The sequence below is a fragment of the Haliaeetus albicilla genome, chromosome 11 (genome assembly GCF_947461875.1).
Source record: "Haliaeetus albicilla chromosome 11, bHalAlb1.1, whole genome shotgun sequence".
Taxonomy (NCBI): domain Eukaryota; kingdom Metazoa; phylum Chordata; class Aves; order Accipitriformes; family Accipitridae; genus Haliaeetus; species Haliaeetus albicilla.
Window position 1 is genome coordinate 12483489 of NC_091493.1, and position 22796 is coordinate 12506284.

Consider the following 22796-nt stretch of genomic DNA (forward strand, 5'->3'; position numbering starts at 1 on the left):
TTGCTTCCCAACCCAAATGAATTAAAGATCATCTAATGTTATGGTTTCTGAGGGGCTTAAAGATGGCTTTAAGTTATAAATAACTTTTTAAAAGAGATATTTTAAAATAACATTTTTTTCTTTACAAATTTTAAAAAAAGTTATCCTTTATTGAAGGGGTGAATGATCCAGTTTTTTGCAAGGATCTATTATTCAAACATAGCAAAAATAATAGAATTTACATCCAAAATTCAGCTGAACATTACAGTTTGTATCTTTAACGTGGTAATTATTTCAATCAAGAAAACAGAAAAGCCTATTCAAAATGAGCTAAAAACATATTAGTGAAGTGCAGATAACATGATAATTCCAAGAGACAAATAGAGATGGATGAAGTTGAAGATGATATTCACTTAAGAAGTAACTTTTTGTGAATAAGGAAGGAAATACTCAGATTTGAAAAGACTTTTCTTTACTACAGATTTTACCACTCCACTTCAAATGAAACATTTTGTAGTGATTCTTCAAATGAAGACAAAAGGAAAACTTCAGGTACATTAAGTATGCTGTATGTTACCCTGTTTCGCATATCATGAAAATGCACTAGACAATATATATTTTAAAACAGAATCCAGATCAGTTTGATGACTTAATGTGGGAAATATGCCAAATATATGAGGGTAAAGACATTTTTGCATTATTATTTGGACTTTGTTATTTTAGCCAAACACATCTGTCTCAAACCTTCGTCTCTGCATAATTACAAAATATCGTATGTCCATAGCACAATTTGAAGACAGTGAATCAGCTAACGCCTAACTTTAGCTAAAAAACTGAACAACCTGACAGTCATAGCAGGTAAGCAAAGGTCTATTGACCTTGGCAGAAACATGCAATTCTGTAACAAACTGATATCTACTTTTTCAGTACTGCTGTAATAGCTCTCAGTGCATTGCATTCAAAAAGCCTTTAATGTGAGGCAGAATATTATGCTCCCATGGTAGGGTCCAAAACTGGGATATAAGAAAATACAGAAGTTGTTCAAGGGTGTGAAGGACCTGATTATACCTGTTTTGAGAGATGTTTGAGGTTTTAAGAACCTGTCATCATAATACTAGATAACATTAAATACTAGGCAGCAGTCCTTTCCACAGAAACATCCACCTATCCAAATGATGATCATGTTATTGTCCCATTGACTCAAGTGGTTAGCCATAATTCTGGGCTTTGCAGAATGGCTTTCATTTGTATTGCCAATTTCTTATACAAGCCAGATACATTCTGCTGTATTTTTGTTCATACAGAAAAAATGTATATATATGTCCTGGTTCCCTGAATACAATACAAAACAACAACACACAGAAGATCCTAAATAGGACTATACAATAGAAGTCACAATCTTTATTTTAATAAGAAGTAAATAAAGAATAGAAAAAAGATTTTTGGTTGGATCAAAAGTTTTTGGTTGCCTTCCCCTTCCCACCTGCCCCCGAATTGGAGGGCAATTCAATGAAGAAGGGGTTTTTTTCTGGAAAAAAAGAAGTTAAAGTATGTTAATACTTTCTAATATTTTGCTCTTGTTTGTTTGTTTATTTTTCCTCAAATTTGTCTACATTACAAAATGTAGATTAGACACTACATAACACTACAAAACATTGACTGCTACATCTGTAACAACCTGATGTTTAGCTTCCACCACTCCAGAAGAGTTACAAGGCAGCTGAGTTGTGCTGAGATTACGATGAATCTGACCAGAGCTGCAGAAGCTAAAGGAGCTAACACAGCAAATATGTACCAAAGCAGCATTTGTGTGGATCTCTGCAAAGAAAACCACTGAGCTCTGTGCTGGGAATCTATGTTAATTATCTTTGTCAGGCTCCTTGAGTGGGAGGAGGACAAATGAGGTACTCTGCTCACTTTTATAAATGTCATTGGATAGTCACAGTTTCTTAAGATATGAACAACATGATCTGAGAAACTAAAGAAAGATCATTAATTCCTCAGTTCTGGCAGTGATTAGCAGATAATCCAAAAGCCACTGAAGTCAGTAGAACAACTGCACAGGTAGTAGCTCAAGCCCAGATGCCTTCTTAACTTAAGGCATGAATTACGTTCATAACTGCTCATGTCAATTTATATGGATGTGAACTTCCCACAAGCAGGGAAAACATTTACCATTAGACCACACAGAAAGATCATGGTTGAAAATATTTTTTAAAAATGTCCACAGATGAAATTTTAATCAGTTTGAGTCTCAGAAAGAAACCACACCAAATGTCTTTTGTAAGAAAACAAAAAACCCTGTCTGCATCATTGTTCATTAGAAATGGAAGTATGTAGCATTTGCAAGCTATTCATGACTGACTTCAGTGTCTTTGACTAATTAAGCCAATGAAAACAGCAGCTTGCTGATGTCTTTTAACACATAAGGATTTGCGTATCATAAAAAAAATTCTGAAATATATGAAAGACTAAACTTGTTCAGAAATCTTCCTTGCCTGGTTCAGCTTAGAACACCCACACATCTTCATCTTATGCTTAGAGAATCATGAAAATAGCATCAAGGTCAGAGCTTAGTGCTTTGAACAAAGAAATACCAGACTCACCAAAAGCAGCAATGAAAAAGTATTGAGATTTAACTTTAAAGTCTTTCCACTCCCTCAATTATGTCAGCTATTAAGCCAGGATTCTTTTTGTCCATGTTTGCGTATAACAAATATAAAGATCATTGCTTATACCTATGAAAATAAGATGTCTTACCTGTGAATTTGATATCAAAGACTCAGCTGCATAGCAAATGCTATACAGAGCAAAAAATCCTCTGAGATGCTAGGAACTCCAGCAGGTATGACAGCAAATTATGGATCTGTACAGAAATTTTTTTTCCTGTTTCATGAAAACTGCCTAAAATTATACACTTCCAAGTCTTCCTAAGAAAAATCAAGATCTTTCAATAATTTTTGTTTGCAAAAGAAAGTGAGAAAGAAAAAATGGTACTCCCACCTAGAAAGTACAACAGGGATTAAATAGATGCAGGTTCAAGTCCTTCTTGCAAATCAGGTAAAGCAAAAACTTGAATGTCAGTGATCCTCATACCATATCACTACGGTATTTGCCAGTTTATTTTGGAGTCCTCCTCACCCTATCTTGGTCTCATTCCTCCTGCTTGGCTCGCTATTTTACAGCAAGTATATACTGGCCAAAATATTCCTGAAAAAAACTCAGTGATATGAGTCACAAATTAGTCTACTTAATCAGAAAACAGGAAAATATGCTATTAAGATGAATGATGCAAAAACGTTGTTTTAACAGGCACTAGATTTCACAGTGTCAGCAGACGTTCCTTTTTGTGATGAAAGCTGGCAAGATTTATTTCCTGAATGTATGCTTACAGCTCTATTATATAAGAAATGAAGGATCAATGTATTACCATGAAACCATTGAGCAATCCTGTTCGTGTTCCTCTCAAACCCAGCACGTCGAGGGATCTGCTCTTCTTTGAACCAGCGAATGATGACATCTCGGGAAAAGGGTCTAGAATGACGCTCCCAGATGTTACTGCATTGAAAGGCAAGTAATTACAGAAAAGAGTCATACAAAGAATTAGCAGTGTATGAAAGCAAGGGACAATGTAAATATTAATCTCTCTTTTATATATTTACAAAACATGCAGCTACAAAATGGTCAGTGTAGCTGCTGTGCAGTATAGCTCACTGAAAAATTTTAACTTTTTTTTAACTTTGTTAAAACTATTCTGAGTTTTTACAGAAACCAGAGTATTTTGATTTTACATTTGCAATGGAATCTTAAGCATTTTCTTAAGCACAAAACGTATATTGAAAAACAATTTACCACAAAAGCTGCAATGGACATTTCAGTCAGCTTTCCTCTTCCACCTTGTTTTTATTCCAAGGTACATCTTGACAAGCAAAGTTTATTTTTTTGCTTAGAGTATAGTCCTTCTCACTGACAAGAAATTCTAAATCAGAATCAGCTATAATAGATTGTGTATCCAAACCACTGAGCATGATAGAGGGAACGTTTTGTTTAAACTCTTATGTTCCCTTTGCATTCTCTACTTGCCATACTCCCTTACTGTTTCTACTACTTTCTATGCTTTTAGACTATTTTAGCTAGTAGGAGGCAAATCAGGTAAAATACGTGGAAAATCCATCCAGCTACCCCAAATAAGGACTACGGTATACCATATCAAATCAAAGCATGACTGCATTCCAATTAAGCATACAATATCATTTACCCTGATAACAGTAGTAAAAGGGAGGTTTTACAATGGATTTCTGTACACTTTGAAATCCCATGGGTTTCTGGGTGCTTAAACTGTTAGCACAAATTATAAAATCTTCATAGCTGTTCTTCTTCAGATAAATAGGATGAAGGCTAGTGTGGGTATGTCTACTTGTACTAGAATTTCATTTTCATTTGGTGAGACATACACTCACAGTGCTCAGGACAGTAGCTGGCTACATACTTCTAGCTTTCGTACTCCACCTGCCATGGAGCTGCCAGTTAATGTTGTATATTTCTAGACAATGTAACGGAGAACTACTACTATAATTAGAATGTCAGCTCAGAAGTCACCAAACAGCATTAAACTAATTTGTGAGATAATCAAGCACCCTCAAAACCAATCAAGGTTCTGCAATTCATAACAGCAAAGTGCACTTTAGAAAGGAATAAAAGCAAAAAGATAGATGCTGTCTGCTCGATGATATGCAACTGAGTCCCCCTTTCAGCACGTCTGTTACTAAAACTAGTGATTGATTCTGTTGATATCAAGTGATGAAGCCAGCAGTGAATGTAATAGTTATTGCTAAATTAAACAAACGTGTGTGAGTAGATCTGACCAATATTCATCATAAAATTTGAAGATACAAACATGAGTGAGGGGAAAAAGTGATATTCAGTTATAGACACATGTTAAAAAAACCAAACTACATATGTGTTTCTTATTTCTGTTTTTGAATATTTTCAAATATTTAATTGTTTCAATATCAGAAACAAAAAAGCATTTAAGTTCCAGGGCCCTACAATCCATTCTCATTTCTTAACTCATTTCTCTCTAATTCAGTTTATATTTGAAAAACTTGTCAAATCCAGATTTTTTTCTGCCCTGGGCCAAATCTCAAAATTACTGTGTCTGTTTCTATACAGCTACTGTAGTCGAGCTTGTCCTGTAGGGGCAGGAAGAAAGAAATACAACCAAAAAAGTAAAAAAAAAAAACAAAACCAAAACAACACAGTAGGAAAAAGGATAAAAGTGAGTAAGTGTGCCAAAGAGTTTCATTGGGAAGAGAACACTCAGCAAAATAAGAAAGACAGTAGGAAAAAAATTAAATGGAAGCTTTCTAAACTATATAGAAATTATAAGAAAGAGAGATCTCAAGTAAAAATAAAAGAATACTATTTTCATGTGACTTTTGAAAGAAAAGGCAAGGCAAGGTAAAAACTACAGGAGCTATGCTTCATGCTGAAAAACTTAGAGACATAACACTGCACCCACATTCCCTTGAGGCAAAAAATCTGTCTCACACTAGTGGTAAATAACAACATACTGTGCATCTCTTCCTTGACCTCCTAGGTCACTGGCAAAGTAAAATTCTAGATACACATCTGCTCCTGCTTTACCATACCAGTGTTGGGTATGAGAAGTTGAATTATATATATATTTATGTATAATCACTATTAAAGCACATGTTTAAAGCAACTTTCATTTTTTCTTGATAACTTCACAATCAAGTCATGGACAGGCAAAAAGGAGCCTTAAGAGATCAGAAAAATAAATACTGCCTGTTTTTTTGTAGTATAGACATAGCTTAGAAACAGATAAATAGTATTGAAGGTGAGCTGGATAATGATCAGAATATTTTTCAGCTTTTTTTCAGGCCCTTTTTGAAAAGGATCACGTCTAGCACCACCAAATTCTAGCATAAATAACCTCACCTCAGAAGCTCAGAACTTCAGCTCAAATTTATGGACCATCTTTTTCAAAATCTGCCACTTTTATTAGTGTTTTTATTACTTCAATTTGAAGAAGAGTTTAAGTAGTTTGGAAAAATAATGAGAGAATTCCTTTGACAAGTTGATTTGATGGCAACTTTAAAGATCCTGCTCTCTCTGAGAGTGAAAGTCTGATTCCTCCTCAAACTGGGAGTTTTGTCTGCTGTTACGGGAGAGCTTCTGTGTCTCAACACAGTAGAGCAAAGAACTTGTCAAAGCAGAACACATTTCCAAACAATGAGGGACTAATTCTCTCTGGTGCCACACTGACTGGTAAAGAAAAACAATGTAATGGGGCTTTTTCCTTTCTGAGCCTGGATATTGGCTGTTGGGTTTATTATTCTTTTTTAGCATTTAATGCTACTACCCTGCCAGTGCTTACATGGCCTTTATCACCACATGAAACCAAATTAATGGTATAAGAAATAACCAGGAAAATAGTAGAGTGACTACTCAACTTTCTATCACCCATCTGCCAGTTTGGATTCTTTTCCTCTTCTACAATTCATGGCACTCCCTAAATAATCAGATGAAAGATTAATAAACACCAAAGACACTTGATTTTGCCGGAAAATAAAACATAAAACCCCTGAAACTTAGGAGTATGACAGCTCTCTGTAAAATGTTTCAAACGGCTGTTATGCAGCAGGCAGTTTTAAGCTTGAGGCTTAAGACTTGCCTAAGAATTTGTCTGTTTGATTTCTCCATATCACAGCCTTGCATAGTAATCTAATATTGACTTTTGAAGGACCCATCTCTCTCTCTGTGAACTCTAAGAAATCTGTCTGAAAAATAAATGGCATTTAGTTTATATTAAGTATTCAATCTGTTTTCATTTTTCTTTAAACATTCTTTTTCTGGTCGTCATGAAAGAGCAAGACTGAGAATCTCCAGCAACTGAAGAGGTTGTTGAAACGGTCGGGATTGGAAAGGGAGCAATTCAACAGAAAACTATTTCAAAGTCACTCCTGTACAAACCAACCTGGATGCTGCAGAGAGAGACAGCAAAGGACTTGCACTATTGTTGTTCAGTTTTATCTCCTGATCGTTATTCAGGCTTGTCCCCTGGAACAAATTACTCAGGCCAGCCACTCTTCCCTTCTGGATGGCACGCAAGGATTGTCGTCGGTATTCATCCCGGGCCCTGCGTGCTTTGTGGCTCCTTTCCTCATCTGCAGCTTTGGAGCGGCGCACTGGGTGGAATGAATGGGAAGGGTGGGGAGGAGAGACTTTAGAAATACAAACAGCCATTTACCCCCTTCCTTATACAACAACTTACTATCTTTATTCCTTATATGACCCGATTTTAAGAACGTATAAATGACAACGCACTATCAAAGAGATAGCTAACTGGATGGCTTCCCTGGTGCTTCAAATACAGGCCCAGCACTAGATGACATGTGCCAGACTTGAGCTATCAATGAATCGATCACTGGCAATAACTGAGCCTCTACATACTGCGATTACATCTGAAACTTGCTTTGGCTGTAATAAGAGAAATTCTGCTTGAGGACATCTTTTCCACTGGCAGTGCACCAAGTTTTATGTTTCAAGAGGGAATGTTAACTACTGCTTAAAATTAAGTCTGTGTTTAACAGAATTCTCTGCAACTATGCACATAACTAGAACTGCAGGAGCTACTCCCGAAACTTACAATTATAAAAACTAACATGTAGGTCACACTTTTTGTTGCTAATGTTGCTTTCTTTCTGAAAGGCAGATGCTATCTTTGTTGCGGTACTTAAAATCACACAAGTCTCCATCTTGAAAATTGCAGTCTAAAAATGGTTCCAGTAACAATGGAGAACTTAGCAGCCATTGGAAAGGGCATGCTGATGCTATGGACGGGGTTGTCTCACACATGAGTCTCTGAAATTGCATATAAAGAACCAGAATCTGTACTGGAAAATTTAATACATACCTATCAATGGCACTGACCAAGGAGTTACATATTTCCATAACCTGAAATGAGACTGCTCCTCTGGCCACTGCAGGTCAGGCATCTTTCACTAAAGCTTCTTCATTTTAAAACTAATGTACTAACAATCCTGTCTTCAAAATGGTATAACTTAAATGCACCAAGAATTGTACTGCAAATATTCATAATCTATCAGCTCTTTTCTGGTGCCTCAAGCCCCATTTTGACGATTTTTCTGAGACACAAATAACTTCAGGCAGGCAAATTATTCCAGTGCAAAACAAACCTTTAACATCCAGTGAAGCAAATATTAAAGAAGCAAGCTATTGCCTCCAGTAGCAATTATCAATCCTGCCATGACTATCTTGGCTTAGATCATACTCAATTCATAAAGTGCACACATTTCTTACTCTACTGTGATCGTACCTGTGACTACAAATGCATGATACAAAACCAGACAGCTGCATTTTATTAAGTTGTTTTCATGCCACTGGTTTACACTCCTGATTTAAAGTAAGCAGAGGTATAAATGGATTCGTCCAAATTATGAAAAAGTTTAATGAAATTAAGAAATAAAAGCACTCAAAGCAAAATGAAATGAAATAAACCCCTCTGGGCAAATAAGGGAAAGAGAAAAGACCTTTAAGTTTAGAGTTATATAATATTATCGTAAGTAGAAAGATATACAGGACTAAAAGCTCATTAAGACAGCGTAAAAAAACAAGTCATAGATGCTTCATATGTATACAACTGGCAGGAATTCGGTTTCATTTAACTACATACCCTGCAGTTTTAGCTAAATGCAGTAACAAACAACTGTACAGCACAGATAATGTGAGTAACATGTTTTACTATTATCCTCCAGGTAATTTTTAAGCATGATAATGTCATCTAAATATACTGTTTCAATGGGTTAAGTATATTAGTTACAAAAATTCTGTGATTTGTCCTTTGTAAAGCCACTCAGGAACGGCTGCTTCAAATATGGACTTTGTGCTTGCAACAACTCAAGAGACAGCAAGGAAGATGAGTGTAATGCAGCTTGGTAAGACATTTAGAAACCAGTCACTGTTTGTCACAATCACAGTATACATATCGAGGGCAGAATGTCTGGAGCTTTCTGGGATTCTTTTCTACTGATGTACAGGCTGCCTGGTAATGAAAAAAGGCAAGGTATCTTCATGCCCCACTTTCCTCAGCAATAGATAAGTCTTTTCAACAGACACTGCTACTGTATTTGTGCTAGCTAATAAATCTATACCATTAGAAGCCAGTGACGTGGATCACATTTTCCCAACCTGTACCAAATTTTAATATTTCTTACCACAAAACAATGGTGAGAGGTAGCATAGTTTGCAACTGTCAAATATTAACATTCAGAAAACTTTCTGAAAGGCTGTATGACATGAAGCCTTCCCTATCCATCCACATATATGTATATATGTTTACATATTTGTATATATCCATAGATGTGTATATGTGTCTGTATATATGTCGGGATAGGGAAGGCTGCATGCCAGAGATGCCTAAATGCATGCATATAAATTTTATATATATATACATATGCAGGCATCTCTTTCACATTGTGAAGAATTTTTATTGAAATTTCCCAACTGAGGTATCTGAAGAATTGTATCATTGACCATAGGGACGCATAGGGTCTCTTAACCTTTTTTTTTTTTTTTTGTTACTGGAGTCCTGATTTTCTCCCTGTCCCATTCCTTATAATTATTCCCAGAAACCTTCTTCTCTTTCCTCACATTCCTCTATCTTTAGGAATTCCCTAGTACAGCTCCTACTGTGGATCTGTGGTGCTATGTTACGCCAAGTTGCTTTTAAAACTGTCTGACTGGTCAAGGGATTTTGTATCAGACAAATAACCAAAGTCACTGGCACCAATAACTGGTTTTGGTGACTGGAAAGAGTATTGTGGATAAAGACTCATTCAGCCATTGTGGTCAGGAATGTACAAAGTTTTCCCTTTACACTCCAGACAAGATGATGTGTGTCACATGAACTGTCCTCCCTTACCGATACCTCCTACAAATTTATATATCCTGGGAAAGTCACTCAAAGTCTGAAGGTAAATCTGGACATATTTCTGCAGCAAGTTTTTCTTACAATAGGATTTAATTAATATTTCTCTCTGACTCTGAACTATGTCCCTAGAAATAAGAACTTTATATCTGGATCAAGTGTAGCACAAATATTCTGAGATCAAAGAAGCCACAAATTCTGCATTACTTGTATTTCAGGACACATCATAGCCTTCCTCACGATAAGAGAGCAAAAGTAGTCAGGACTTCTAGTACTGTCTTAAGCAGGAACAGATTACTTTTCTTGACTGGCTACCCTTTTACAGTAAATGTACTTCTGGCATGACCCCTGTGCAAAGCATTAAATTCAATAATCAGTGTTTTCCATAGGGAGACTAGATATCTGAATAATGTCTTCCATCCTTAAAAATCATCACCATAGGTCCATATACCTAGCATCAAGAATTACTACAAATAATAATTCACGTTTTCTTCATCTTCCTTTCATATTACAGAATAATGTCAGGACTGACAAGTCTGGGAAATGAGGAATTTGATTGATTCGTCAAGCTTGCAGGAAATCTACAGTTCAACCAGTTCCCATGAAGTCCATCTCCACTACTAGTATTCTCTTCAGGTGTTGGTGATCATAACAACATGTACATCCTCCTTCAGCACTTGTAAAATTAAGCACACTTCTGCCCTGATGGCACTGTAACTTGTGTAGAAATGCCTGAGCTGTTTATATAGGTTAGGTGCCAATGTGACTGTGGCTGCAGGCCAAAAATGGGCTACCAAACCCTCCTGGAAAAATGGTAAAAATATCCAGACTGAGGTCTGTGCTGTCATGATTACACAGTTATCATTACTAGAAATAAATAGTTTAAAGCCAGCTTGGACATGTGTACATGACCTGCAGTGTGAACATACTCTAACAACAAAGAAGAAACCACAAAGCTCATGTATGCAATAGCTCTTATGATCCTCTAGGTCTTAATTTGAGTTTGCCTTGTTTACCTTGAACAGTTTACAAGAACCTGTTATTCCTCTATGCTAACCTAAGTTGTCTTTTGAGTGACAATACAAGATTGCCTTTTATATTTTCACTTAGGATTGGGAAATCCCTATTAGCAGTCCTGGTAAAGTTCTAATACCAAATCTTTTGATACAGATGAGGATTAATTCATGATGTGCTGCAACTGAACGTGATCACATCATTTGTGAAAGACTAGGAACTCTCCATTTTGTATAATCTGTTTTGTGCTTTTGAAGAGCTGTGAGTTACAGTCAGAGCTATGTGAAAGCAGAAAAAAAAACATGTGCCATGAATATGCATCCTCATTTTTAAATTATTTTGTTTCAGCTTTACGCTTGTTAATAATTCTTGGAAGCTTGTTTATGAGCAATTCAAAATGACTACTTAATAGATAAAATTCAATCTTCAAATTTTCTGAGTGCACATACAAATCACACGGTGTTTTTTCATTTCCTAATTGGAAAATAATTTCCCACAAATACTCTGCAATATGGCTCCAGTTCAGCAATCTTCTTATCTGAAAGCATGTGAATAATTCCATCCCTATTCAACAACACACTCTGAGACCTATTGAAGTTCAGTGATCACATACTTAAGGTTGAGCACTTGCTTAGCTAATGCATAGCCAAACTGGGGATTACTCACTTTAAAATCCAGCATTTTATCAAATGTTCCTGCCAATAAACTCACTCACTTGAATTTCTGTGGAAGATAAGTACCAAATGAACATAAATTCCTTTAAAATCCAGACAAAAATAAATTCATAGACAAAGTTTGTAGAAGATAAAAATTTAGCAATATAAAAGAAGCTATAATGAGTCAGCCTGGTATCCTACTTCCAACAGAGACCAAAAGTGGGTGCTTAGGGAAAGGCATAAGAATAGATCTGGTCACTCGACTCTGTTTACATTTTTACTGGTGTCTGAGCACTTCACTGCTTGATGCAGTTTGCAGGGGTTCGTAAGTGTACTAACAGAATGCCTTTTGCAATATTCAATCAGATGAATATTTATGCTACAGTTTTTCCTACTATCTTTTGCAGATTCCTTTTCTGCTCTCACAGAGAGAGGTCACACTTAGAGACTGTGATATAGGGTATTGTTTATTGAATACTCTAGAAACCTAACAAAATGGAACAGCCCATAGAAAGGTCCAAAACTAAACAGAATATATACACTCCTCTATTCAAGCTTAGCCTTAGTTCTCACTTCTCAGTTTCAAAGAGTAAGAGCTTTGAACAGTGGACTCTTAATCAGTCTTTCCACTATTCATCTTCTCATTTGCCAACCAATATACTTGCTCCACATATTAACTCACAACTAACTGTCCTCTAAAATACCCCGACATATATCCTTTATATGAAATCAAAGCGTATAATTGCTCTTAAAACATCATTTTTTTTCTTTTAGTACTGATTTCTCAAGTTATTCTACATTCTTCATTTAGTATATTAAAAATCACCAAAACGATGTATTTCAATTAACACAGTGGTTATATGGGCTTTTATTGTTATTTGGCACAATCAGGCAAACAGCAGAAGCAAACTGAACCGAACAACAGAAACTAATATTAGCAACACTTCGTTTATTGCCTTGGCAATAAACAGCTGAGGGATAATGTGATGAGAAGAGATGAATTCTCATCACATTCTAAATTCCATCTACTAAATAAATTAGTAGTGTCATCAATATCATTGCTCAATTTGCTCTCCACAATAGCTGCTCTAGCACTGCTGCTCCTCTTCAGTACTGACCCCCCAGCACTGCTGAATATGGAGGGCTGACTTCAAGGAGGTAAGACACAAAGGAGCCTGGCCTTGTTCCTAATGGGCAATATGGTTTCCATTGCAGGTGTGTAGAGACAAAAGATGTTAATATTACATCTGCTTGTGATTCTTTTATGGCCTCATGCATTTATTTATTGGTTAGAAAAGATGACAAGTGGATACCTTTGCCTAACTGGACTAAATTTCCTCTCGGTGTCCCAAAGGAATATTTGAAGACAAAATTAAAGGATTACCATAAAAAGGAACCTGGAACTGAAATCCAAAGTGAAAAATCTGGTGAACCTGAGCTACTAGTTCATTCCATAGCAATTTCAGGTGTTCCCACTTCCAAAGTTTCATTATTGCCTGTCTGCTGGAGGTTCTGGCTTCTGCAGCAAAGTTAAGGAAACGGAAGATGTTAACATTCCTCAGGAAGCTCAAATGCAAAGTCTGATGGCATAGTCTAAACCAGCCAGGAACTGGTTTCAGATAAGGCACTAAACACTGCATCTTCATATCTTAAGTTGTCACACTCATTTGCTAATGGAACACAGTTCTAAGCCCTCAAACCAACTGGGATAAATTGAGACACTGAGATAAGCATAAGAGGATAAACAAGGATGTGATACACTCTAGTCATTAGTCTGCAGTTAGTTTAATGCTAAATCAATTACTGATAACAACATAAACTCTGGCAGCACAGAATTTATAGTATGCTGCAAAACCCAGCTGTGGTGCCGCCAGCTAGAAGGTGCTGAGCTTTTCTTTTGCCCGTGCAGCACTATTACTGGTGACCAGGCTGGATAGCTTGAAATCCTGTGAGCTGCAGTCAGTCACCCTTTTGACCACAAGCAAACAGGTCTATAGGTATTGAGGGACACAGACTGGAGGCGACAGAGTTCCTTCAGAGCATACAGAACACTCCAAAGGTTACACAAGAAAAAATACTTGTGGTAGATTATATCTATCAGCATATGATGCAGTTGAAAGTGTTTTGACAGACCAAGAATGCCATTACAGAAATCATAGTCAAAACCTTTCATAGCTTATTCTTTTCCTCTCTGCCTTCTCCCACAATTCCTCTATTGCATTTCTAGTATCTGTCCCTGAACAACCAGCATTCCTTGAGAAAACTGAGACAACAATTTAAAACCTCAGTTACCTCTTTAATGCAATAGTAAGAAAATGATTGCTGGTTTTAGTAATGTTTATAGTATTTTGTTTTATTGCCATTTTCAGTGTAAAGATAGGCTGTATTTTTTTTTTTTTAATAATGTGGTTGCAGATATATTTTCTTTCTTTATCTATCATCAAAGAAATGCTAAAGTACATAATACCATCCTCTCTGCTAGGTTACCAGCTGATGCTAATTGACGATGCCTCATTTTCTACAAAACTAAAGGGCTTTTTTTTCCCTAACTCGTTCTGCTCTTAAACACCCAAAATACAGAAAGCTAGTTTTCCTTTCTGAATAAACACATACACCAGGATTTAGATAATTCTCCAGAAAATAATTACCTTCTCTTTATTGACAGTGTAATATACAGCAGTTTTATTGGTCAAAAATGAGCATAGCCTGCTATGAGCTTGGAAAATGGCACCAGTGTATCTTATACAGATTTAATTCATGTTGTACAGAATGATTCACTATCACATCAATTCCAGGTAATAGGACTTCAGTAATTAGTCTTCAGGAACTCCTGAAGTGATGACTAAAACCATAAACCAAACTCATTGCATATTTTGAAACATTTCTTCTACTTCTGTCAGGAAATAAGTAACACTAGAGCAATTTTTTTTTCCTACTTCATGAGGTATTTCATGTAACACATACTGACTATCAGCTCCCTAAAACTCCATTTCTAGTATCAGTTGATGAACCATTGTGTCATATATAATTAATACAATAACCCCACATGAGCTAAAACTTTCCAATCATTACATTTCCTTTTTCTGCAGAGTAATCAGATCAGTATAGATGTGGGAAGCAAAAAATATTCTTCCCCCAACAAAAATGCACAATTCTTATTGCAAACAAATTTCCTACTTCTAAAGCCAACTATACAATAGGCTCCAGATGGAGGAGACGTACATTTTATTCACAATAACCTATTAAGTCTTATTTACTCGTAATGTGGAAGTTTACTCACCTACAGTATGTGTGTATACATATATATAGTAATATATTTGTTCTGTTCCTTATAGGCTTTTAAAAATCACTAATGTTTTTTTTTAAATTAATCCCAATGATGATATTAATAAAGAATTTCAGGGTGGCTAAAAAGGAAGAGCACCTCCATAGAGGGAGATCATCATCATATGGATTTTTTTCAGGGCAACAATCTAAGTATTATTTACTGTAATCTTTTGAAATTAAGTGAGTTTCAGTGCTGCTACCATAGCTTGACCCCATCACCATATGGAAGTAATTAAAATACAGATGAAGACAGATTTTACCTCTTCAGAGATAGCTGAGGACAAGCGGTTGAAATAACTGTGTCCAGAATTATTATTACTAAGCCAAAACTGTTAATTAATTACATTAGACAAAAATTAATTATCTCAGTCATTGTACACAAAAAATTTTCTATAAGGCATTGACATGGATTCTTACTCAGAAAGAAATGTGAAATTGGTAAACTCACAGTAACTTCTTTTTGTAAGGTCGAGCTGGTAAATTCCTGCAAAATAACATAGCATTTAGTATTGCTCTAGGTAGAAGAGATTTTTGGCAACTCCTTTTTCCATTCTACAGGTCTCTTTTTATTTGCTTTTAGAAATACATTAATCCTGTGAAGGTAATTTTACTCACACTGTTCTTCCCACTCCTGGTCATCGTCACTGTGTTGACTATGCTGCTGAGCTTGCTTGAGGCTCAGATACAACTCTTTTGCTCGGATTTCTTCCTGCTGCCTTATTTGTTCTTCGCCCTTTTGTCTCTCCTCTTCTTCTCTTTTCTAGGCAAAATGAAGTAAAACAGAGGTGACTAAGGAGGAAGAACGTGCCAAAAGTTAGGACACTGCTTCAGTTGCTTCCTCCCACAGAGTAGCTATGTTACCTTGGACAAATCACTGTCTCTTCCAACTTTGGGTTTCTCACCTATCATAACAGGCATAACAGAAGTTTCCTACCTCTTAGGAATTTCTGAGGGAGGTATGTTTTGAGCTGCACAGGTATCACAGGAATAAGGAACATGTAAGTATCTAAGACCTGAAATCCATACGGAAAACATTTTTTATCACATGGCACCAAAGCCTGTGCTATCCTGCAATCCATAAGCAATGCTCATTTTAAGTCCACACGTACTTCCATCAGAGTTATCACTGTCACTCAAGCAGTATACACATCATCTACAGAATCTGTAGAATTCAGTAACCGATTTACTGGTGTTCTTAGTTTAGCAACTGTCACCATGTGTCATCATAACTAACACAGAGAATAATATTTTCCAAATATCAAGATCATTACATTCTAGAAGAAAAGGCAGATCCTTCAGCACACACTAGTCACTTTGCAAAATGTAGCTACAAGTAACATACAAAAAAGTTCCCTTCCAAGGAGACCTTAAAGGACATGGAAAGCTGATAAAGATTGCCTCTACAGCTGGCCTTCCACATACTATCAATAACATAAGAGCTTAATTAGTGCAGAAATAGGAGTCCATACCTGTATTCTCATAAATCTTCCCAATTTCCTTAGGTAGCAAAGAAGCAGATTTAATTCATTGTTCAATGGAACCCCCCCAAAAAACCAAAACTGAACTTCATGAAATGTTATTCATATTATTGAAATAACTTGAATTATGAATAAGAACAGTCTTTAATTTTGTAACAGAACGCTATACCCTTTTGGGTAACAAACTTATGGATAAGAATTTTGTTATAAGTCACTGAATAAAATCACCCTGAATTACTAACCTAGTTACCTAACCTAAACTATAAATAAGGGAAGCCCAAAGTAGATTGTGACTTGTTGCAAAATGTTAACCCTATCAGATTCCTAGGGTGAAACAACTGACATCCAGTTAAATAAAATCTGGTGGAACATTGCTTTTTACATTAGGAGGTTTGGGGGAGATCTTTGGGTCTTCCTTAAATAACTTTTGTTTACTAAAGGTCAGAAGTGGTATTTCATAAGATCTTTGCATTTTCCTAACTTTGCTCCCTTTCAGTGGGATTTTAATGTTTCATTACAATGGGACCAGCAAGAGTTGAGCACAGGAAAAAAAAACAACAAACAAAACCCCAAGCTTATTTTAAATTGGAAAACAGTTTTCTTAAATGCACTAACACATTCTATCAATCAGCTGAGCTGACATATTTGAGCAAATGTTTCTTAACTACAGACTTTGTACCGGTAATTTCTTTTTTTTCTTAAGACATGGTATGATGTAAATTCTGAAAATTATGTTCAGATGGGAATGCTCCTGCTTTCAAAGGGGAATCACACATATTTAGCTTCCTTTTTATTATATCATATTTGTGCACTGTGAACTTTATGGAAGGGCATATTTACTAAGTTTGAAAACAAACTTTCATCTCAGCAAGATTCACAGCATGACCAAAACAATCCATGGTCTCTTTTAGTAAGTACTACAAATATGAGTAGAGAGATTTAAAAAAAGGGGCCAAACTCTGACTTCTGTTATTCTCTAAACATAGTCTGTGGGTTCAGGAGACGCAAAACTGAGCTTTCATGATGTTGCTCATAAACCTGCAAAAAGTAACTTGTATGTCTTTTTTTTTTTAACACATAGGTTCTTACTGTTCAGTGTTTGAAGATACTACTTCTATGAAAGTTCACACTATGTATATACGTTCATTATAATTCAGCCTCTTTTTAGGCTGAAAGGGGCTGAACTATCCAAAAGCTATATTAATTCAGTAAAGTATATATTAATTGATTAACACTTCCCCTACAGTAAATAGTTTGTATTTTATAATACATTGCAAAAATACTCATTTGAAGGTTTTCTGTCCTATCTTAATACCTGCCAGGGCACAAGTACCAAAAGCAACCTGAGTACAGTAATATGAATGTCCAAACAATGTTGTTGTTTAATGCCCCTAAGAGGGACTCATGCATTTTTTCCCAATGGTGAAACATGTGTCTGGAATATCTATCTGGGAAACAGAAGAAAACTTTTGTCCACCATGGGGAAGGAAAGGCACTTTTTTCTCTCCTCCCCTCACCCCAGTTCTCTCTAGTTCTGCAGAAGTTATCTGTTGTTAACCAGACATCTAGAATTAAAGAAAGGTAACTCCAATTCTTTTCAGAAGACAGCTTTCCAAAGCAAACAATATTGCTGTTTGCAATCTCTAGAAGCTCAGTGAGGGCCAGAAGCAGCAGAAGAAATCAAGACTGTTTGGTTGTTCTGATCATGGATCACACAATGGCACGTTTAAGGAAGAATGACAGAAAGACTGAAGAGCAGTAAGCATTTTAGCAGTGACGAGCAACACCATCTTCAGAGTGGGAAAACGGAACAAATGCAAATCTCCATCCTTTGAAAGAATTCAACCACTTTTCCAATTCAACCACTTTTCCATTTCCCTAAGTAACATAAATCAGCATTTCTTGATTTAGCACAGCTGAACTCCACCGGCTTACACCAGCAGAGGATCTGTCTTCTTGATAATACAACAAATCAAAACACCTGAAATATTGGGTATTAATAGTGATGCACCTGTGTAGTGAATAATAGTTCCATAACACACATGATGAACAATACATCAGGCTGCTCTTATTTCTGAGAAAGAAAAGCATAGTATTTTTCTTCAGTCAATTTTAATGCTAGTATCTTCGATTATTTCTAACGTCATCCTCCCATTGTTAACTCCCGAGTCCTAAAAAGATTAGTTGAGTGGACAGTTCATTATTTTTGAAAAGTCAGTGCTTTTAGGAAGTACTCACTTCAAAGCCCAGCAGCTTCTTCAGAATAAAAAAAAAAAAAAATTAAAAATTAAACTATCTTGTTAAATACCCCGTAGAATTAGGGATTCCATATTTCAGTTGCTAGCAAATGGCTTTATTCCTTTCTTGGAAAAAGTATGCAATCGGCTATTCTTTACTCTTATGAGGAGAATATTTATTCCTTTAGCTTCACTACCTAAAAAAATCCAGTACCTCTAGGCTATCTTTTCAGGAAGATGGAGAGACACAGGGGTAATCCTGGGTTATCAAAATGTTTTCTATTCAACATCTCAAACCACAAGGTTTAATGGGGGGCGGGCAATCAAACTCACAGCAGTTTCCCTGAATCACACAAGAGTTTTATCACAAGTTTGGGGTTTTAAAATGTAACTATTGCTGAAGCATTTGTAGTAAATTGGTGAAAGCATCTAAAGAAAAAAAAAAACGAAACTAGAATTCAGGTAGACTTTGAGTTCTTAATCAAAACCAGCAATACCTACTAAGAAAACTCTACCTTTTTTTTGTTGTTGTTTTTGTGAGAAGGAGGAGATTTAAGTCAAAGAAGAGACAACAACTACAAAAAAAACCTTAATGCTGGCACTTGATTCTGAATTCACAAAACTTTTTTATATGATTTTCCTTTTTAAAGGAAGAAAAATTTTAAATTCCCTTTACTTAAATTAGCACATGGATACATGTGCAAGTATATTGTACAACTCCTTAAAGGTATGTGTGAGGAAAACCAACCCCTGTTAGTATGACACAGGAAAGAAAAGTCATCCTTTTGGCAAGTATGAGTAAAAAGTATATGTTTGTATTTAAAATGAGCAGCAACTGAACTTCTCACATTTACTCCAGTGGAAGAATACAGCAACCAGTTTATCTGCTTCTCCCCATGAACCCAATCCTGCACATCAGAGCTAATGGCCCTGAAGAGCTATAATAACCTACAAACATCACCTTCTGCCTGACAGTTGAGAGAGATTGTACTGTGTGCCGTGACCCTTTCAGCTCTTCCAGAATAATTAGGAAGGTGACAATTCAGTACGTAGCTGCAAATTGCCAAGAAAAACCAACCTGCTGCAACAAATCACACTGGCAATTCAATAGGCAGCAGTAATCCTCTCCAGCTTTAACTCCACTGGAGAATTTGAACATGCTAAATAATCTTATCTAGCCTCCGGCAGTTGACCATTTACCACTTGTTACTTGTTACTTGTTACTGTAAACGTGTGTCTCACAATGTTTGATAGCTTTACTACAGCCAGCTCTAAATAATATTTAATATTAGCCATAGTTAGCTTCTGATGTTTCAGTCCAGTGCAGATGAGAGGAGATTAGGTCAGCATTTAGTTTTTGCTCCAGAAAGATTTAAAAAATACACTGAGGAAAAGCCAAAATACAGCAGTTGATTTTTTTACAATGGAAAACGGAGCTCTGGCTGCCATGGCTCTTGGGGTCTCTCTGGGGAGTCTTGCGGGACGCAGGGCAGCTGAATGACTGACTGCCATCCTGGAATGACTGACTGCCATCCTGGAATGACTGCCACCCTGCTCAGGGCAAAACCTACAAGACGTATTTGTTACAGCAGTCCTCTCCAAAGCAAAGGATGCCTGGGATTCCCTCAGTGCTTCAGGCAGGTGGGAAGTGTCTTTGGCAGCCCTGAGAGCTGCAGCTAGTTGGCTGCATTACAGCTGCTGTGAATCTCCTGAGACCCCTCAGCAATCACCCCTGAGCCACGGCAGACACTCAGGCTACCTGCCACAGAGCTGAGAGCACAGCTCCTCTTCAGACCTGAGCCCGCAGGACTCCCTGCTCTGAGGAAGGGAATCTGGAAGTCCCAGGGTCCCTAGCTCCAGGACAGCCTGCTCTCAGCAAGGCTGATGCAGCAAGGCTGAATTCAGAGATCGGAGTTCTCCACAAACCCACCTGACAGTTTCTCACAGGGCTGTGAGTAAGTATCAGCAGAAATACGTCCAACTCCTTCCCAACATTTTCTGAGAAAATTCTCTCACTTGCCGCAGAAAAGAAATTGTTTGCAGAGGCATTATTTTCTTCTCTACTACCAGCGTCTCAAAAGGAACACTGGGTTTGCATCACTTCACTGTGCATGTATTTGTATGAAATGCAGTCATGCTTTAGGCAGAAGAAGTTAGTTACGTTTCAGGCATGGATATGCCCCAGGACATGCTATTCAGACACGGCTCATACAGGGAGGTAACAACATACTCTGATTCACAAAGATCCTCTTTTAGATGAGACAGAAAACAAAGCTAAGGACCATTCCTGATTGGGAGAGATCTGAGATTTATTGCACATGCTGGAGCAGACTCTGCTTGGGTAACTTGCCATAGATCCAAGCTGCCATAGATAAAAGTTTGTCTCTGGATCTTAGGGACTCTTCATAGCTTGAATTCCTGATATGTAAACTATCCTCATTAGTGGCTCCGATCTTCCCATTTACCCATGGAAAATATCAGAGCTTTGCTAGTTTTCACTAGCGATCCAGAATAAAGACAGTGGCTGCAGCAGCACAATCATTACTGATGTCACCGGGGAAAAGATTTTTCTTTAGAATTAATATCACAGTTCCTCACAAGTAGGATAGAAAAACCTGAGGACCTGATTCCCAGCAGAAACTAACAGCTGACTCATTTCCAACATTGTTTAAGAGACAACTGCATAGAAAAAACCAATTTCTGAACTATGGTCACACAAAAGAAAACAAAATGAAGTATTACTGAATTACTGTAATTGCAGTTGAATGAACCCAACAGAGGCATTTTCAGTATGAACTGGGTGCCAAACCCCAGCAAGACGCTGTTGTCATATTCCTGGATTCTAAATATGCTGTCCTTGGGAAAGAGTTCAGTGTTTTCTTGGCACAGCAAAGCACAGAGTTGAACTTACAGCTTATTTGCACTTAAAGATAACAGGCCTACTCAGAAGTGCTTGATGCTTACTTGGAGACAAGATTTTTTTTCAGATCAGGACAGAATGCTCACTGCTATATCGTAAGAAGCCCATAGTACTGTAAGTGGTGATGGTAACATTTTACTGTATTCCTAAACTCTAGACTGGCAGCAATTGTCTGAAGAATCAGGTCCACAGCACTTTTGAGCACAGTAAAGCACTCAGATATGCATTGAAAGCCCATCCAAGTACACAGGACTGAAGTCCTGAACTGAAGCACTAATTATTCTGTTCATCTCTGAAGGTTGATTCTAAACCTGTCTTCTTTGATGAGACTGGAAACAGCCAGGACATAGAAACTCTTGGATCCACACCTTAAAAAAGCTCACTTCACTCATCACAATCCCAACTGGAATTAAAGGTCATGAACTTGCATTAAAAAAAAAAAATTGTGAAAGGAATTATAATGCACTGTTACTCTCTTGTTGCTTATCAAGAGAATAAGGATTATTTCTCCTTAAGTGCCACTCTCATTAAAACTCCTACTAAATATTTTTTGATGCATGAAGAAAAACAATGCCCATAAAAGTTTATACGCAGCTTTTGGTTAACACACATTTCATCTCCCAAGGAATTTTTAAGCAGCAATCCAGCTTTACTGTCAACTGTGCTTATAGTACTAAATTTGGCAGGTATCTGCTGTTGTCATATACACAGTACTTTGCTATTAATATTCTCTTGCTTTATGTAGACAACATGAAGAGAGAGACAGCTGAGAGAGTATCTCTGTTACTTCTAAATGCAGCTGAAGGATAACACCCGCCCCTGGCTGGCTGACACTTATACCTTTAATTTGCCCTAGCTCTGCACATTGTTCAAGACTTTTAGTGACAGCAACTGATAACAGTAGGAAATTATGCCTATGATCTCATAGCCTTTCTGAATTAGCAAAAAGATTAATGATAGTAATTGGCTCTCTTATTTGTCCTTTGCAATAGGTGCATAAAAGAATAGCTGTCCTTAAACTGCATAAATAGAGCAGTCAACATTTATATTCTAGCACCATAAATTAAAGGCATTTCTGCTTAAGAAACACCAAGGAAAGCAGCACTTTTCTAATAGTGTTGGAAAAGGAAACAGAGATCATCATTCACTTTGATATGTGAGATACCATTTATCTAGTGCAGACAGCCCTAAAGTCCCATGATAGGTCAAGAG

General features: G+C 36.8%; 1 protein-coding gene across 1 annotated transcript in view; it reads right to left on the reverse strand.

Annotated features, from left to right (window-relative positions):
• SH2D4B (SH2 domain containing 4B) overlaps positions 1–22796 on the reverse strand; it is a 76267-nt gene that overhangs the window by 35307 nt on the left and 18164 nt on the right. Inside the window, exons 4-6 of the mRNA XM_009917771.2 lie at positions 15565–15709; positions 6980–7190; positions 3410–3537 (exon numbers count right to left, since the gene is read on the reverse strand). Coding sequence (XP_009916073.2) covers positions 3410–3537; positions 6980–7190; positions 15565–15709 — 484 coding nt within the window. The remainder of the gene's footprint in view (positions 1–3409; positions 3538–6979; positions 7191–15564; positions 15710–22796) is intronic.